This window comes from Synchiropus splendidus, chromosome 3, assembly GCF_027744825.2.
Source record: "Synchiropus splendidus isolate RoL2022-P1 chromosome 3, RoL_Sspl_1.0, whole genome shotgun sequence".
Taxonomy (NCBI): Eukaryota; Metazoa; Chordata; class Actinopteri; order Syngnathiformes; family Callionymidae; genus Synchiropus; species Synchiropus splendidus.
The window spans coordinates 36,282,472-36,300,610 of NC_071336.1; the positions used below are offsets into that span (position 1 = coordinate 36,282,472).

The 18,139-nt window shown below is 60.7% G+C and overlaps 3 protein-coding genes across 3 annotated transcripts; all 3 read left to right on the forward strand.

The window, feature by feature from the left end:
• Positions 1-67: 67 nt before the first annotated feature.
• On the forward strand, positions 68-3,448 carry riok3 (RIO kinase 3 (yeast)). The gene is made up of 13 exons (XM_053859136.1): positions 68-335; positions 700-809; positions 868-1,004; positions 1,348-1,455; positions 1,513-1,622; positions 1,688-1,831; positions 1,898-2,025; positions 2,095-2,277; positions 2,334-2,493; positions 2,577-2,657; positions 2,744-2,833; positions 2,922-3,035; positions 3,091-3,448. The coding sequence occupies exons 1-13, from the start codon at positions 300-302 to the stop codon at positions 3,202-3,204; spliced, it is 1,515 nt and encodes a 504-aa protein (XP_053715111.1). The 5' UTR covers positions 68-299; the 3' UTR covers positions 3,205-3,448.
• Positions 3,449-3,589: 141 nt separating this feature from the next.
• rmc1 (regulator of MON1-CCZ1) lies at positions 3,590-11,213 on the forward strand. The gene is made up of 20 exons (XM_053859120.1): positions 3,590-4,208; positions 4,275-4,351; positions 4,423-4,507; positions 4,575-4,631; positions 4,696-4,782; positions 4,841-4,981; positions 5,045-5,148; positions 5,206-5,295; positions 5,353-5,458; positions 5,579-5,717; positions 5,788-5,841; positions 5,902-6,030; positions 6,093-6,199; positions 6,253-6,372; positions 8,916-8,993; positions 9,071-9,175; positions 9,235-9,303; positions 10,515-10,602; positions 10,674-10,811; positions 10,891-11,213. The coding sequence occupies exons 1-20, from the start codon at positions 4,110-4,112 to the stop codon at positions 10,968-10,970; spliced, it is 1,953 nt and encodes a 650-aa protein (XP_053715095.1). The 5' UTR covers positions 3,590-4,109; the 3' UTR covers positions 10,971-11,213.
• A 1,166-nt stretch (positions 11,214-12,379) lies between these two features.
• On the forward strand, positions 12,380-16,905 carry LOC128756005 (coagulation factor XIII A chain-like). The gene is made up of 18 exons (XM_053860129.1): positions 12,380-12,448; positions 12,543-12,684; positions 12,758-12,934; positions 13,006-13,254; positions 13,310-13,428; positions 13,482-13,589; positions 13,647-13,821; positions 13,884-14,022; positions 14,889-14,992; positions 15,048-15,136; positions 15,192-15,345; positions 15,411-15,520; positions 15,761-15,883; positions 15,931-16,096; positions 16,258-16,412; positions 16,480-16,616; positions 16,695-16,800; positions 16,870-16,905. Exons 1-18 carry the CDS (start codon positions 12,380-12,382, stop codon positions 16,903-16,905), a joined length of 2,358 nt encoding a protein of 785 aa, XP_053716104.1.
• Positions 16,906-18,139: the final 1,234 nt, after the last annotated feature.

Sequence of the window (18,139 nt, forward strand, 5' to 3'; positions counted from 1 at the left end):
GCGCGCAGGCGCGCCCAGGGGCTTTTACTTTGGAAAGATTCACGTTTCTTCCGTCGCTGCGGACGCATTTCCGGTCGTGACATCAGCCGCTGAACACACGTTAGGAACTCTCTGTCTCGTTTTTGAGCGTTGACCTTTTCGACACCTCTTGAAGAGTCAACTCCTGAGTGTGGCCCGAGACTATTCTCGCTTGACAACGTTGACACCGGCCTGACGCTCGGCAGTGGTCGCGCTAGCTGCTTTGGCTCCGCTGTTAGCAACGTTAGCTCCGCCAGGAAGACAGCTCCTCTGACGCCCTCATGGATCCAAGTGGAGTCACGGCTCGAACCGCCAAGGTGAGTCTTTAGTCAGCCGCTGTCGCCGGAGCAGCTGCTTGTGCGCTGTTCCCGTCGGAGGAGGCCGAGTTCGTCTGCGTCACGAGTGGAGTCTGAGGCCTGTTGTGGAGCCTTGCTCTTCTGTGGTCGGACAGAAAAACAAACTGGCCTCGCCGCGGCGGCATTCAGGTCCATTCAGCGGTGTTTTGAGCAACAGCCATGGTGACGTGTTTGCATGAGTCACGCGGGTGACGCAGGACACGTCAACACGCGCTGAGGCGCAGCTCGAACTACCGTGGCGCTCTCTCCTGTGAGCGCCTCCTGCTGGCGAGCGCGTCCGCCGAGAGCAGGTCAGGTGACTCATGTGCCGGTTTGCTGGCTGCAGAGTCCATGGGGACCGGTGGGCCCGGCGCAAGCGGTCGGTTCTCTGACGGAGGTGATGAGTGAACAACTGGCTCGACAGCTGGACGAGGAGAACCTCCCGGAGGTGTCCGCGTAAGTCCAGGTGCGTCCCAGCCGCGGCGCAGGCTCCTCACCTGTCCGTGCTCCTCAGCTCGCCGCTGCTGCAGGACCCGCCGGCGGACACCAGCAGCGACCTCATGCTGGCGCAGATGCTGCAGCTGCAGTTCGACCGGGAGTTTGACCAGCAGCTGCGGCGAGAGGAGAAGAAGTTCAACGGCGACAGTAAAGGTAACGGATGCCAGACCGTGTGCAGGTCCAATGCAGCCAGTGAGCTGCGGGTTTATCCAGTTGATGGTGAGATGCAGGAGTGTGGCCAGCCCAATACTAAACCAGCCCTTTAATCAGAGGAATATTTGGGCGTTTTTTTGTTGGCTCCCCGGCGCCCAGCAGCGGACCGTCACAGGTACTCCACTGATGCAACTGTGGCTCATTTGCACACTGGGCTTGTGGTCAGGGAGAGAATCATTCTCCAATGATTGTAATGAATCAGGGTCAGCCAGGAGACAGCATGTGGCACACCGTGGCAACAGCTGCTGCAGCCTGGGCCTGAGTGACCCTGACTGTGTTCCAGTGTCCGTCTCCTTCGAGAACCACCGCATGGTTCATCCGTACGAGGAGAGCGAGAGCTCGGAAGAGGAGGTGGACTGGCAGGACACCAGACACGACCCGTACAGAGCAGGTGAGCGGCCTCGGCGCCCGGCGTGGCCGGTGTCTGACACGCGGCTGGTGTCTCCAGACAAGCCTCAGACGACGCCCAGGAGAGGCTTCAGTGGCAAAGGCAAGAACATCACCACCAAACACGACGAGGTGACGTGTGGGCGCAAGAACACGGCGCGCATGGACAACGTGAGTGGCCCCGCCCGCACGCCCCGCACGCCCCGGTGCCAGCCCGCTTCTCTTCTGTCCCGCAGTTCGCTCCTGAGGTCCACGTGGGTGACGGTCTGGGGATGGACCTGAAGTTGTCCAACCAAGTGTTCAACTCCCTGAAGCGCCACTGCCAGAGCGAGGAGAGGCGCAGCGCCAGGCTGCACGACAAGAAGGAGCACTCCACTGCTGTGGGCCCTCACTCACACTCACACGCTCCGCTCCGCTCGCTCTGACTCCGCCGTCCTGTTCTGCAGGAGCAAGCCGTGGACCCTCGCACTCGTCTGCTGATGTACAAGATGGTCAATGCCGGCGTGTTGGACAACATCAACGGCTGCATCAGCACCGGCAAGGAGTCTGTGGTGTTTCATGCTGACGGAGGGAGGTGAGTGAGTGAGTGTGGGGGAGGGGGTGAGACAGTCCCAGTGAGCCGGCTGCGCTGGTGTCTGCTCAGCCTGGACCAGCAGCCGGTGCCAGCCGAGGTGGTCCTGAAGGTCTTCAAGACCACGCTGAACGAGTTCAAGAACCGCGACCGCTACATCAAGGACGACTACCGCTTCAGAGAGCGCTTCAGCAAGCTCAACCCCCGCAAGGTCATCCGCCTGTGGGCCGAGAAGGAGATGCACAACCTGAGCAGGTGAGCGCCGCCAGGCCGCCGCCGGCCCCGCCTCTGACCCTCTGGCCTGGCCACAGGATGCAGAAGGCCCAGATCCCCTGTCCCCAGGTGGTGCTGCTGAAGAAGCACATCCTGGTCATGTCCTTCATCGGCAAAGACCACGTCCCGGCGCCCAAACTCAAGGACGCCATGCTGGACCAGGAGCAGCTGAAGAGCGCCGCCTTCCAGGTTTTACACGTGAGTCACGCCGCCCCGGGCCCCTGCTGCTGCCACCGCCGCCCTCACGTGTCCGTCCGTCTGTCTGTCTGTCCGTGTGTCAGGTGATGCAGCAGCTCTATCAGGAGTGCAACCTGGTCCACGCTGACCTCAGTGAATACAACATGCTGTGGCACGAAGGGAAGGTGCGACCTGCTCCTGCGCCCGACACGCTCGCTGCACTGACCCCCCTCCCCCGCATGTGTGTGTGTGTGTGTGTGCGCGCGCGCAGGTGTGGCTGATCGACGTCAGTCAGTCCGTGGAGCCGACGCATCCTCACGGTCTGGAATTCCTCTTCAGAGACTGCAGGAATGTTTCCACGGTAACCGCTGTCGCCATGTTGACTCTGCTACGCTGAGCTGGGTCAAACGTGCATATGTGTGTGTGTGTGTGTGTGTGTGTGCGCGCAGTTCTTCCAGAAGAGAGGCGTGACCGAAGCGCTAAGCGTCTACCAGCTCTTCAACGCCGTGACTGGACTCAACATTCCTGTGGGATCGGAAGACGAGAGCGAGTTTGTGGCTGAGGTGACTCGCTCGCTCGCGCCGGTGATGTCGCGCCACTAACCGCCGTGCTCTGCAGATCGTGGCGCTGGAGAAGAGGAACGAGGACCACGTGCAGAAACGCGGCAAGAAAACCTTCCCCGTGGCTTCGGAGGACGGAGGTCCGCCTTTGCGGCCCGACTCTGACGACTAACGCTCGCTGACGGGTCCGGAGTAGAGCGCTACTCCTGTCATCCCAACAGCTGCTTCCTGGGCTCAGGAGCGCCCCCTCTGGCGGCAGCGCTGCCTCGTGCTCCTGCTTTCGTTGGCTGATGCTTGAGTCGAGCTGTCATGATGTGAACAAATGCAGTGCTGCTGGGCCAAAGGTGATGATGATTTGTCAGCCGGGAGGTGATGATTCTTCTGTGGTCTGAGTGAAAATAAAACCTTCAAACACGCGGCTGTGTGTTGCCGTGGCCTCAGCTGCCACAGGCGGGTGGAGCTACGGAGGCAAGCTAACGTGCTAATGTGGCCTGGCAGCCAAAGAAGCGGACGCTTCCGGCAGCTCCGACAACTTCCGGCTCTGTGACGGTGACGCGTAGTGTCACTGCCCTACAGCCCGATTTGCTTCTTCATCCCGTTTTGCTTCCAGGGCTCAGTTTTCGGTCACGGCCAGACCCTCGTTTCCTTGAAATACCAATGTGCGCATGCGGACAGGAAATGACGTCATATAACTGATCCCTGGAAGCAAAACGGGATGAAGAAGCAAATAGGGCTGTGACACAGTGACAGACAGCCAGTGATAGGCAGGCGCGCGCTACTGCACGTGACCGTCCCGTGACAGCGGGTCATATGACTTGAACAACATCCGGGAGTTATTTTTGGTTTCAAAATAAACCTCCTTATACGAATTACAGTCAAACTCAGGGTTCGTTTTCCAGCCCAAGATTTGTGTCTGCATTGCCACGGCGCTGCGGGCAGGTGCTGACGCCAGCGAGGCTCTCCTTGACACGGAACCGCCGCAACTGTTCAAGGAGTCCATTATTTTGAAGGATTGGAGCGGAAGCCTGAGGTCACCGCAGCCGCTCGCCTGGCGATGCACAGTTCAGTTCCGGCAACATGAGTGAGGAGCATTATCTCGAGCTCTGTGAAAACCCGGTGCAGTTCGAGCACGCTTCCGGAGTCAACAATGTTTTCTTCGACGAGGCCAACAAGCAGGTGAGCAAGCCGCTCCGCTCAGAGACACGGCTGCCCTCTGGTGCCGGCTGACGCCTCTGCCCGCAGGTGTTCGCCGTGCGGTCGGGCGGCGCCACCGGCGTGGTGGTCAAGGGTCCGGACGACAAGAGCTCGCTGGCCTTCAGGTTCCTCTGGCTTGTGCATCTGCTCCGAGCTGCTCCGTGGTGAGACTCACCGCAGCCGTGTGCTCCTGCAGGATGGACGACCGAGGAGAAGTCAAGTGCATCAAGTTCTCCATCGGGAACAAGATCCTGGCCGTGCAGAGGAGCAGCAAGTCGGTGGTGAGTTCCGCCGCCAGCCGCGCGCGCGCGCGCGCCCCCCCCCCGGCTCAGCCCGTGTCTCCTGCAGGACTTCATCAACTTCATGCCAGACGTCCCTCACACGCAGTTCTCCCAGGAGTGTAAGGTGAGTGCGAGTGGTGAGGCGGGGCGCCAGCCGGCCAGCCACCCCTGCTGCCTCTGTGTTACAGATGAAGAACGCCAGCGTGCTGGGCTTCTGCTGGACCAACTGGAACGAGATCGTCTTCATCACTGATCAGGGGATCGAGTTCTACCAGGTGGGTTGCGGGTTGCTGGTGTGATGCCCAGCTGTGGTGCTGAGCTGCCTGTGGGCAGGTGTTTCCTGACAAGCGCAGCCTGAAGCTGTTGAAGAGTCACAGCATCAACGTGAACTGGTACCAGCACTGCCCCGAGCTGGCGGTCATCCTGCTGTCCACCACGGTGCAGGGCAACGTGCTGCAGCCCTTCACCTTCAGGGTAACGCCTGCCTCCGCCGCCGCGCCTGCCTCCGCCGCGCCTCACTCCGCTCTCTCTCCTCAGAACGGCAGCGTGGCCAAGATGAACAAGTTTGAGATCGAACTTCCGCTCGTCCCCAAACCCGCCAAGCTCAGTCTGTCGGAGCGGGACGTCGCCATGGCGACCATGTAAGACGGCCCGTGTCTGAGGTGTTGGACGGCAGGTGACCTGCGCTGTGTCTGCAGCTACGGCCAACTGTACGTGATGAACCTGAAGCACCAGTCCAGATCTGCCCAGAGTCCCGGCGCTGAGGTGGTCCTCTACCACCTGCCCAGGTACGCACGCACGCACGCACGCACGCACGCTCGCTCACTGAGCTGCCTGTGCTGCAGGGATGGCGTGTGCAAGAAGACTCACGTGCTGAAGCTCAACACCACGGGGAAGTTTGCTCTCAACATCGTGGACAACCTGGTGGTGGTCCATCACCAGAGCTCTCAGGTGCGTGTGTGGGGACCCCACGAGGTCTGAGGATCAAACTGTGACTGGGTCTGGTTCAGAGTCCTGGTCCTCACAAGGACAGACAGGCGCTGAGTCCGTGTGTCTCCTCGTGTGCGGCAGACGTCGCTCATCTTCGACATCAAGCTGCAGGAGCCCGACTCTGCCGTCAACACTCACCAGCCGGTCCTGCCCGCCCGCTCCATCACGCCGTACCGGGTCCCCGTGTCGGGCCCCGCCGTGGTTCCGCCCTGCCAGCTCTGTATCCTCTGAAGGGGCTGCGCCCCGCGGAAGCTCCGCCTCCCAGCCGCCGCTCCTTGACCTCCACTCAGACTCCTCGTCTTGGAGCGTCTTCCAGCCGGACATCATCATCAGCGCCAGTGAAGGTGAGGCCTCCCTCTGCCTCTGCGTCTGCCTCTGCGTCTGACTCTGCCTCTGCGCGGCAGGTTACCTGTGGTACCTGCAGGTGCGGCTCCCGCCCACCGTCCGGCTGCTCAAGGACAAAGGGAAGCTGATGGACTTCCTGTTACGGCGCCAAGACTGCAAGATGGTCATCCTGTCTGTCTGCTGCCAGAGTGCGTGTCCGTCTGTCTGTCTGTCAGGTGTGGACCCGGCCACTGACCAGTGTCTCCCCCAGTTCTGGACGGGTCGGAGCGAGGGAGTCTCCCGGTGGTGGCCACCGTCTTCGACAAACTCAACCAGGTGTACAAGGAGCACCTGGAGGCCGAGCAGCTGTACGCGCTGGTGAGCGTGCCGCCGCCACCCCCGCCGCCCCCGCGCTCACCTCTGTGTTGCAGGCCATGGAGTCGGCCCCGGCTCGCGGCGCCGCCACCGTGAAGCGTCCGGTCCGAACACAGGCCGTCGTGGACCAGTCAGACATGTACACGCACGTCCTGTCGGCCTTCACAGAGAAGAAGGTGACTCACACACACTGGTCTGTCTCTCTGTCCTGGTGGGGACACGGCTCACCTGAACCAGGGCTCTGACCCAAGCTGGACCCCAGTCACTTTGATCCTCAGATCCAGTGTATGAACCTTGTGGGGTCCGGCCAAATGTCCCCACGAGTGTGGATCAACCAGACACACAGCTGTGAAGATGAATGGATGAACAATCCCACATGGGCTTCCTGGCTCATGAGACTGGCCTCGCTAGCCTGTGTAGCCAGTGGCGTGACTCAGCTAGCATGTGTAGCCAGTGGCGTGACTCAGCTAGCCTGTGTAGCCAGTGGCGTGACTCAGCTAGCATGTGTAGCCAGTGGCGTGACTCAGCTAGCATGTGTAGCCAGTGGCGTGACTCAGCTAGCCTGTGTAGCCAGTGGCGTGACTCAGCTAGCATGTGTAGCCAGTGGCGTGACTCAGCTAGCATGTGTAGCCAGTGGCGTGACTCAGCTAGCATGTGTAGCCAGTGGCGTGACTCAGCTAGCATGTGTAGCCAGTGGCGTGACTCAGCTAGCCTGTGTAGCCAGTGGCGTGACTCAGCTAGCCTGTGTAGCCAGTGGCGTGACTCAGCTAGCATGTGTAGCCAGTGGCGTGACTCAGCTAGCATGTGTAGCCAGTGGCGTGACTCAGCTAGCCTGTGTAGCCAGTGGCGTGACTCAGCTAGCATGTGTAGCCAGTGGCGTGACTCAGCTAGCATGTGTAGCCAGTGGCGTGACTCAGCTAGCCTGTGTAGCCAGTGGCGTGACTCAGCTAGCATGTGTAGCCAGTGGCGTGACTCAGCTAGCATGTGTAGCCAGTGGCGTGACTCAGCTAGCATGTGTAGCCAGTGGCGTGACTCAGCTAGCATGTGTAGCCAGTGGCGTGACTCAGCTAGCATGTGTAGCCAGTGGCGTGACTCAGCTAGCCTGTGTAGCCAGTGGCGTGACTCAGCTAGCCTGTGTAGCCAGTGGCGTGACTCAGCTAGCATGTGTAGCCAGTGGCGTGACTCAGCTAGCCTGTGTAGCCAGTGGCGTGACTCAGCTAGCATGTGTAGCCAGTGGCGTGACTCAGCTAGCATGTGTAGCCAGTGGCGTGACTCAGCTAGCATGTGTAGCCAGTGGCGTGACTCAGCTAGCCTGTGTAGCCAGTGGCGTGACTCAGCTAGCATGTGTAGCCAGTGGCGTGACTCAGCTAGCCTGTGTAGCCAGTGGCGTGACTCAGCTAGCCTGTGTAGCCAGTGGCGTGACTCAGCTAGCCTGTGTAGCCAGTGGCGTGACTCAGCTAGCATGTGTAGCCAGTGGCGTGACTCAGCTAGCCTGTGTAGCCAGTGGCGTGACTCAGCTAGCCTGTGTAGCCAGTGGCGTGACTCAGCTAGCATGTGTAGCCAGTGGCGTGACTCAGCTAGCCTGTGTAGCCAGTGGCGTGACTCAGCTAGCATGTGTAGCCAGTGGCGTGACTCAGCTAGCATGTGTAGCCAGTGGCGTGACTCAGCTAGCATGTGTAGCCAGTGGCGTGACTCAGCTAGCCTGTGTAGCCAGTGGCGTGACTCAGCTAGCCTGTGTAGCCAGTGGCGTGACTCAGCTAGCATGTGTAGCCAGTGGCGTGACTCAGCTAGCCTGTGTAGCCAGTGGCGTGACTCAGCTAGCATGTGTAGCCAGTGGCGTGACTCAGCTAGCATGTGTAGCCAGTGGCGTGACTCAGCTAGCATGTGTAGCCAGTGGCGTGACTCAGCTAGCCTGTGTAGCCAGTGGCGTGACTCAGCTAGCCTGTGTAGCCAGTGGCGTGACTCAGCTAGCATGTGTAGCCAGTGGCGTGACTCAGCTAGCATGTGTAGCCAGTGGCGTGACTCAGCTAGCCTGTGTAGCCAGTGGCGTGACTCAGCTAGCATGTGTAGCCAGTGGCGTGACTCAGCTAGCCTGTGTAGCCAGTGGCGTGACTCAGCTAGCATGTGTAGCCAGTGGCGTGACTCAGCTAGCATGTGTAGCCAGTGGCGTGACTCAGCTAGCATGTGTAGCCAGTGGCGTGACTCAGCTAGCATGTGTAGCCAGTGGCGTGACTCAGCTAGCCTGTGTAGCCAGTGGCGTGACTCAGCTAGCATGTGTAGCCAGTGGCGTGACTCAGCTAGCATGTGTAGCCAGTGGCGTGACTCAGCTAGCATGTGTAGCCAGTGGCGTGACTCAGCTAGCATGTGTAGCCAGTGGCGTGACTCAGCTAGCCTGTGTAGCCAGTGGCGTGACTCAGCTAGCCTGTGTAGCCAGTGGCGTGACTCAGCTAGCCTGTGTAGCCAGTGGCGTGACTCAGCTAGCATGTGTAGCCAGTGGCGTGACTCAGCTAGCATGTGTAGCCAGTGGCGTGACTCAGCTAGCCTGTGTAGCCAGTGGCGTGACTCAGCTAGCCTGTGTAGCCAGTGGCGTGACTCAGCTAGCCTGTGTAGCCAGTGGCGTGACTCAGCTAGCATGTGTAGCCAGTGGCGTGACTCAGCTAGCCCCCACAAGGCCAGGGAGAGATCAACACCTCTGTATGTGTGTGTGCGTGCGCTGCAGGACGTCTCCCACAAGTTTGTCATCGCCGTCCTGATGGAGTACATCCGCTCCCTGAACCAGTTCCAGATCCCTGTCCAGGTGAGGTCCACCGCCCCCCACCACCGCCCTGAGACTCCTCTGAGTGTGCGTGTGTGTGTGTGCGTGTGTGCACGCAGCACTACCTGTATGAGCTGGTGATCAAGACGCTGGTGCAGCACAGTCTCTTCTACATGCTGCACCAGTTCCTCCAGTACCACGTCCTCAGTGACTCCAAGCCTCTGGTGAGTCACTGCAGCTGCTGCAGCTGCCGCTGCTCCAGTCTGACTCTGCTGCACTACAGGCCTGTTTGCTGCTGTCGCTGGAGACCACCTACCCTCCTGCTCACCAGCTGTCGCTGGACATGCTGAAGGTGACGCGCACTCACACTCACTCACTGACTCACACTCACTCACTGACTCACACTCACTGACTCACACTCACTCACTGACTCACACTCACTCACTGACTCACACTCACTGACTCACACTCACTCACTGACTCACACTCACTCACTGACTCACACTCACTGACTCACACTCACTCACTGACTCACACTCACTGACTCACACTCACTCACTGACTCACGCTCACTGACTCACACTCACTGACTCACACTCACTCACTGACTCACACTCACTGACTCACACTCACTGACTCACACTCACTGACTGACTCACACTCACTGACTCACACTCACTGACTCTCACTCACTCACTGACTCACACTCACTGACTCACTCACACTCACTCACACTGACTCACTCACTGACTCACACTCACTCACTCACACTCACTGACTCACACTCACTCACTCACACTCACTGACTCACACTCACTGACTCACTCTCACTCAATGACTCACTCACTGACTCACACTCACTGACTCACACTCACTCACTCACACTCACTGACTCACACTCACTGACTCACTCTCACTCAATGACTCACTCACTGACTCACACTCACTCACTCACTGACTCACACTCACTGACTCACTCTCACTCAATGACTCACTCACTGACTCACACTCACTCACTCACTGACTCACACTCACTCACTCACTCACACTCACTCACTCTCACTCACACTCACTCACTCACACTCACTGACTCACACTCACTGACTCACACTCACTCACTCACACTCACTGACTCACACTCACTGACTCACTCTCACTCAATGACTCACTCACTGACTCACACTCACTCACTGACTCACGATCACTGACTCACACTCACTGACTCACGCTCACTGACTCACTGACTCTCACTCACACTCACTGACTCACTCACTGACTCACTCACTGACTCACACTCACTGACTCACACTCACTGACGCACGCTCACTCACTGACTCACACTCACTGACTCACTGACTCTCACTCACTGACTCGCACTCACTGACTCACACTGACTCACACTCACTGACTCTCACTCACTGACTCACTGACTCTCACTCACTCACTCACTGACTCACACTCACTGACTCTCACTCACTCACTCACTCACTGACTCTCACACTCACTCACTCACTGACTCACTCACACACTCTGAGTGACTGACCTTCCCCTGCTGGCGTCCAGCGTCTGTCCACTGCCAATGATGAGATCGTGGAGGTTCTTCTGTCGAAGCAGCAGGTTCTGAGCGCGCTCAGATTCATCCGCAGCGTGGGTGAGTGACAGCGTCCGCCAGTGCGGCTGGGTCACATGACTCACCTGCAGCCCGGTTGTCTGTGCCGGCAGGCGGCCACGACAACGTCTCGGCCCGGAAGTTCCTGGACGCGGCGCGGCAGACCGGAGACGCCATGTTGTTCTTCACCGTGTTCCGCAGCTTCCAGCAGCGCAACCAGCGCCTGAGAGGGAGCCCGGCCTTCAACCCAGGTGACCGCACACCTGCCCGCTTGCCCTCGGGCCGGACTCACCGGAGCGTGCGCGCGCGCGCGTGTGTGTGTGTGTGCAGGAGAACACTGCGAGGAGCACGTCACCCACTTCCAGCAGCTGTTTGGAGAACAAGCGCTGATGAAGCCTGCCACGGTCTGAAGCCTCCTGCGCCACCAACAGGAAGTGGAACTGCACTCAGCTGACCGTGACCCGGGTCGGGTCGGGTCGGGTTAGGTCGGCCTTGGTTACGAGCTGCTGACTCATCATTAAACTCTTCTGAACGGCCTGACTTGATGCTTTGCTTACACACACTCCACACACGTCTGTCTGCCTGTCCTCGTGAGGACCTCTCCTGGCCATCGCCCTTTCCCCAGCCTCATGGCTCACCTGAAGCAGGACTCTGGACCAGACTGGGACCCTCTCAACCTTGTGAGGACCGGCCAAAACGCCCTCACAAGAAGGTGGCTGGTAGAAGACTTGGTCCTCATAAGTACGGCAAAACACACGCACATGCTTGTCTCTCTCTCCTTGTAGGGTCCTCTCCCCCTAAAAGTCCTCACAAGTCGAGGTGTCAACAAGTATGAGTCCCCGCGAGCCTCACTAAACAAGCGCACGTCATCATCAACACAAACCACACAACAACAACAAGCAACACGCGCTCTGTCCGCTCAAAACGCTCGCGCACATCTGCTCAGTGACGCCAGTCACCAGCACTTCGTGTGTCCTCTGAGGACCTGGTGGTCGTCACTTCCCACCAAGCAGCCGCCCAGAGGACGCTGGCCTGTGGGAGGAAACACGAGTGTCACTTCCTGCTGAGCGCTGCAGAGGTCACCGCGACCCAGAGGTCACCTGAAAACAGGAAGTCGATGGACTTTAAAAGAGCCGGACTTCAGCAGCTTCTCCATTACCACCACCACCACCACCATCATCATCATCATCATCATCATCATCGCCGCCAGAGCGAGTTGCCAGTTTCAGTGAGCCGTCTGTCTGTCTGTCTGTCCGTCCGTCCGTCTGTCCAACTGTCTGTCCAACTATCTGTTGTCTGTCCAACTGTCTGTCCAACTATCTGTTGTCTGTCCAACTGTCTGTCTGTCCAACTGTCTGTCTGTCTGTCCAACTGTCTGTCTGTCTGTCCAACTGTCTGTCTGTCCAACTGTCTGTCCATCTGTTGTCTGTCCAACTGTCTGTCCAACTGTCTGTCTGTCCGTCTGTTGTCTGTCCAACTGTCTGTCCAACTGTCTGTCTGTCCGTCTGTTGTCTGTCCAACTGTCTGTCTGTCCAACTGTCTGTCCATCTGTTGTCTGTCCAACTGTCTGTCTGTCCAACTGTCTGTCTGTCTGTCCAACTGTCTGTCTGTCCAACTGTCTGTCCATCTGTTGTCTGTCCAACTGTCTGTCTGTCCGTCTGTTGTCTGTCCAACTGTCTGTCTGTCCAACTGTCTGTCCAACTGTCTGTCTGTCTGTTGTCCGTCCGTCCGTCCGTCCAACTGTCTGCCTGTTGTCTGTCCAACTGTCCGTCCGTCCGTCCAACTGTCTGTCTATCTCTGGAGGAAGCGATGTGGACCGATGAACCAGGCCGAGTCTTCAAGTTTCAACTTTGCTTTTCTCCACCAAGTCCAGTTCTCCCTCCTGCGAGTGACCTTTGACCTGGACTCAGCATGACCCAGCCAGTGCAGAGTCACAAGGGGCGCTACGTGGAGCCGGTACTCTCCTCCTCCTGCGTCCGCAGCCGCGCCTCCTCACCGCGCTCCTCTCCTCCGCGCAGATTCCCACCTCCAACCTGATCCACGACGGAGAAGACTTCCCCGAGTTTGAGCTGTTCGATGACATCGCTGTGGAGGGCGGGCCGCGCTCCTACGCCCCGGCCGCCGGTGGGCTGTGACATCACTTCCTCCTGGCACGTCTGCTGAGCGCCTGCCTGCCTGTGTGTGTGTGTGTGTGCAGGCGCTCTGTCCGTGACCGGCCTGGACATGTGTCAGTCCATCAACAAGCCCAACCACTTCTCCACGCCGTACGACACGGGGAACCTGGTGGTGCGGCGCGGCTGGGAGTTCGTGGTCCAGGTCACCTTCAGCCGGCAGCTGATGCCCACAGACGACTTCCAGATGGAGTTTCTGATCGGTGACCTCACTCACGCACGCACGCACGCCCGCGTTGCGGCCGGCTCACGCGGCGCCGCCCCTCCCCCACAGGCTCCAACCCTTCGCCCAGTCGGCGCTCGCTCCTGGTGGTGACCTTCAGGGGCGGCACCACTGGCGGCTGGACCGGCCGCATCGTGGAGCAGCGAGGGGCCACGGTGCTGTTGGGGGTGGTTCCCTCCGCCAACGCCATCGTGGGAAAATACCGCGCCTACGTGGCCATCGTGACCAGCGCCGGGCTGCAGCGCACGCGCCGCGACGCCACCACCGACCTCTACCTGCTGTTCAACGCCTGGTGTCCAGGTGCGGCCGCCCGCTGCTGGCCGCGGTGCCCAGGCTAACGGCGCTGTCCCCGCAGAGGACGAGGTCTACTTCCCCGAGGAGCAGGGCCGCAGGGAGTACGTGCTCAAAGACTACGGCGTCATCTTCCAGGGCTCCGCCGACGCCACCAGCAGCCGCAACTGGATGTTTGGGCAGGTGAGGAGCGGGAGCCCCGGCGCGGCGGCGCTCTGACCTTCCCGTCTCCGCAGTTCGAGCGAGGGATTCTGGACGCCTGCATCTACATCCTGGACGCCTCCCGCATGCCCATCGGCAACCGCGGCAGCGCGCTCAAGCTGGTCCGGAAGGGATCCGCCATGGTGAGCGGCCGGCGCCCACCTCCGGCCTCGGCCCCGTGACCCCTGTGTGTCCCGCAGTTTAACTCCCAGGACGACAACGGCGTGTTGGTGGGCAACTGGAGCGACGACTTTTCGGGAGGAACGCCTCCCACGCTGTGGACCGGCAGCGTGAAGATCCTGCTGCGCTACGCCAACACCGGCGTCCCAGTCAGCTTCGCCCAGTGCTGGGTGTTCGCCGGCGTCTTCAACACCTGTGAGTGGCCGGGGGCGGGGGAGTCACGGCCTGGTGACCGAGGCTCTGCCTCTGCTCCGCAGTCCTCCGCTGCCTCGGCGTCCCGTCCAGGGTCATCACCAACTTCAACTCGGCGCACGACAACACTGGGAACCTGAAGACGGATCTGATCTTCAAGCCGGACGGGGCTCCGGACCGGCGCCGCACCAGAGACTCCATTTGGTGAGTCAGGGCCACGCCCCCCCTCCAGCACCTGGGGGCGTGGCTCACAGCTGCGGGCTGTGTCCACCCCGCCCCCCCTCTTCCTCCTCTTCCTCCCTCCTCCTCCTCCTCCCTCCTCCTCCTCTTCCTCCTCCTCTTCCTCCGCCTCCTCCTCCTCCCTCCTCTTCCTCCTCCCTCCTCCTCTTCCTCCTCTCCTCCCTCCTCCTCCTCCTCCTCTTCCTCCTCTCCTCCCTCCTCCTCTTCCTCCTCTCCTCCTCCTCCTCCCTCCTCCTCCTCCTCCCTCCTCCTCCCTCCTCCTCCTCCTCCTCCTCCTCCCTCCTCCTCCTCTTCCTCCTCCTCCTCCTCCTCCTCCTCCCTCCTCCTCCTCTTCCTCCTCCCTCCTCCTCTTCCTCCTCCTCTTCCTCCTCTCCTCCCTCTTCCTCTTCCTCCTCTCCTCCCTCCTCCTCCTCCTCCTCTTCCTCCTCCTCTTCCTCCTCCTCCTCCTCCTCCCTCCTCCTCCTCCTCCTCTTCCTCCTCCTCCTCCCTCCTCCTCCTCCTCCTCTTCCTCCTCCCTCCTCCTCTTCCTCCTCTCCTCCCTCCTCCCCCTCCTTCTCTTCCTCCTCTCCTCCCTCCTCCTCCTCCTCCTCTTCCTCCTCCTCTTCCTCCTCCTCCTCCTCCTCCCTCCTCCTCCTCCTCCTCTTCCTCCTCTCCTCCCTCCTCCCCCTCCTCCTCTTCCTCCTCTCCTCCCTCCTCCTCCCTCCTCCCTCCTCCTCCCTCCTCCTTCTCCTCCTCTTCCTCCTCTTCCTCCTCCTCCTCCTCTCCTCCCTCCTCCTCCCTCCTCCTTCTCCTCCTCTTCCTCCTCCTCCTCCCTCCTCCTCCCTCCCCAGGAACTACCACTGTTGGAACGAGGTCTTCATGGTGCGTGTGGACCTGCCCCCCCACCTCAGCGGCTGGCAGGCCGTGGACGCCACTCCCCAGGAGACCAGCGACGGTAGGTCCATGGCTCGCGCGCCCCCCAGGGTCACGCCACGTCCCTTTGCTTCCAGGACATTTCCGCTGTGGTCCCGCCTCCGTCAACGCCATCAAGGAGGGCAGCGTCTGCCACCCCTTCGACGCGGGTTTCGTCTTTGCTGAGGTAGGAGGCCGCCGCTGGGGCGCGGGCGTCTCAACTGCTGCGGACTCCGCCGCAGGTCAACAGCGACGTGGTCTTCTGGAAGCGGGACCGTTACGGGAACATGGAGACGTTCCGGGTGGACAAGACGCACGTGGGCCGCATCATTTGCACGCAGGCGGTGGGCAGCACCGGCGCCCAGGACATCACCTCCCTCTACAAGCACCCTGAAGGTCCCGCCCCTCGCGCCGCAGCAGCGTGCCGCACGCTGACGCCTGTGTGTGTGTGTGTGCGGCAGGAAGCGCCCAGGACCAGCAGACCATGGCGCAGGCCGAGCAGTACGGCTGCGAGCGCGACCACTCGGAGGTGGCGGAGCCGAACATCAGCGTGGTCATCAGCAGCGAGCAGGTGCGTGCTAACGCCTTGTGGTGGCGCCCTCTGCTGTCAGGGGGAGGGACAGCGCTCGCTCAGAGAGGGAGGCCTGCCGCTGATCACCTGACCTGCTGAGGCCAGCCCAAACATACGCCTGCACTTGCACGAGTGGTGTGGGACGCGGTGGACCCTGCAGGTCGCTGACGCGTGACACGAGGAGGAGGACGAGTCGTCCTGGTTCCTCAGGTCTCCCTGTTGTTCGGCACTTCCTCGCAGGTCACAGGTCACAGGTCCGTGTCCTGGCCCGGTGTGGAGGTGGACGCCGGGCGTCTGGGGTCAGGTGACGCGCAAAGCCCAGGGTTGGGGGGAGATCGGGGAGCGGCCCGGGGTCACGTGTCGGTCGGGGAGTCGTGCAGGCAGCTGACCCGCCAAGACGCCCCCTGCAGGTGCCGCTGGGTCAGGACGTGAATCTGGCGCTGGTTTTCCGGAACGCGGGAGACAAATCCAGGACGGTGCAGGGCAACCTGTCGTCCAGCATCATCTTCTACACAGGTGTCACCTCCGCCCACCTGAAGGAGCAGCCATTCAGCATCACCGTGCCGGCCTATCAGAGTGAGTGCCGCCGCCCACTCCCCCCCCCCCTCCCTCCTCCCCCTCCTCCTCCTCTCTCTCCTCCTCTTCCTCCTCTTCCGTTCTCCTCCTCCTCCTCCTCCTCCCCCTGTTCTTCCCTCCTCCTCCCTCCCCCCCATCACACTGAGCGTTGGTCCTCACAGCGGAGCAGGTTCTGCTGAAGGTGTCAGCTCAGGAGTACCTGTCCCAGCTGGGCTCGCAGCGCAGCCTCTGCTTCACCGTGTGCGGTCAGGCGGACCAGGACACGGTCAGCTACGTGAAGGTGGTGCACCTGCAGGTGCCGGCGCTCACCCTGACGGTAAGAGACCTGCGGCGGGCACCACGGGCCCCGGAGCCTTCAGCGGCCGTCTCTGTGTCTGTGGCAGGTCAGCGGTCGTCCTCGCGTCAACCAGGAGATGTTCGTCACCGTGTCCTTCACCAACCCGCTCACCTTCCCCCTGCAGCAGGTGCACCTGGCTGTGGAGGGGGCGGGGCTGCTGAGCGCCAAGACCCGTTACTACAAGTGAGCGCGCTCCCTCCCTCACACACTCACTCAGGTGCTGCTGGGGTGCACGGCTCACAGCCCTGTGTCTGCCTGCAGCGTGGTGGAGCCTCTGGCCTCGCTCTCCTGGAAGGAGTCCTTCATCCCTCGCCTGCCGGGCCAGCGGCGTCTGGGGGCGCTGCTGGACTGTCAGCAGCTGCGAGAGGTGAGGCGCCGCCCGCCCTCGCCGCTGCGTGGTCGGCAGGTGGCTGAGCCCATGTGTTGCATCTTGCAGGTGGGCGGGACGGTGGATGTCACCATCGAGGCCTGATCACATGGCCACCTGACCCCCTGCCGCGCATCCGCACCGATCACTGCAGCGCCTTGCGTCGGGGGCGGAGCCTAGCCTCCATAACCCGCTTCGCCTTTCGCCCATCGTAGGCCTTGACCTTTGACCTTCCCCCTTGCTCCTTGTTGATTAATAAAGCAAATCAAAAGTCACATGACTTTGTTTACTACTCCGCCATCACCATGTGTGTGCGTGTGTGTGTGTGTGAGAGAGAGCATGTACTTGGGTGGGGACCACTTTTTGGAAACTCACCTGCTTGTGAGGACATGTTTCTTGGTTAGGTGGAGAGGCAGGGGAAAGGGTTGTGGGCAGGAGGAGAGGTCCCCACAAGGCCGGAGAGGCAGACGTGTGTGTGTGAGAGAGAGAGAGAGTGTCAGCTGGTGAACTAGTTAAGAGTGAAACTTCAGACTGGAGTAGAGCAACTGTTGGCTGCAAATCATGTGTCACTGTTGGAAACAGGTTTTTCTCCCCCTCCCTCCCTCCCTCACACACACACACACACCTCAGGGCACAAGACTCAGCAGCAGCTGAGGAGAGGAGGAGTCTGATCTGCTCCTCTGCTGGTCCTGCACCTTCCTGCCCCCCGCCCCCACCCCCCCACCCCCCCCCCCCCCTCTCCCAGGCTGAAAGGATGAAGCCTCCCTTTTGTTGCAGACAGTGGTTGCTGGGCGACGTCGCCATGGTTACGCTCTAATAAATAACATCACAACTTTTCTCTCCACTTTCCTCCCAAACTTTGTGCTGCGCGACATCCGTCCACAGGCTCCTCCCCCGAGGAGCCGGGTTCATCGTCGGCCCGGTGGAGGTGGCGACTGGGTGCTGTGTGTGTGTTAAATTTAGTGCTGGGCTCCACTGACCCCAGTTCAGCCACCGTTATTTATAACTTCCCCTCGGCATCTTCATCATCGGAGGAGAAGCAGAAGCCACCTGGAGCTGCGCCGCCCCCTGTGGGCCGGAGGAGTCCAGGACATGGGACCTCTTCAGCCTCAAGGGTCGAGCGTTGCCTTTGTGATGACGTCACAGACGCCGCGGTCAGCTTTGATCGCGCTCGGCTAGCCAGGGGGCGAGCGTGCGTGCGTGCGTGCGTGCGTGCGACAGGCATGGGACGCTAGGTGAAGCAAGACCCGCCCACTCCGTCGCGGTCCAATAGGAGGCGCTCCGCGGGTCTCCATGACGACACTGAAGCACTCGGCTTTGTTTCCGGTCCGTGAAAAAG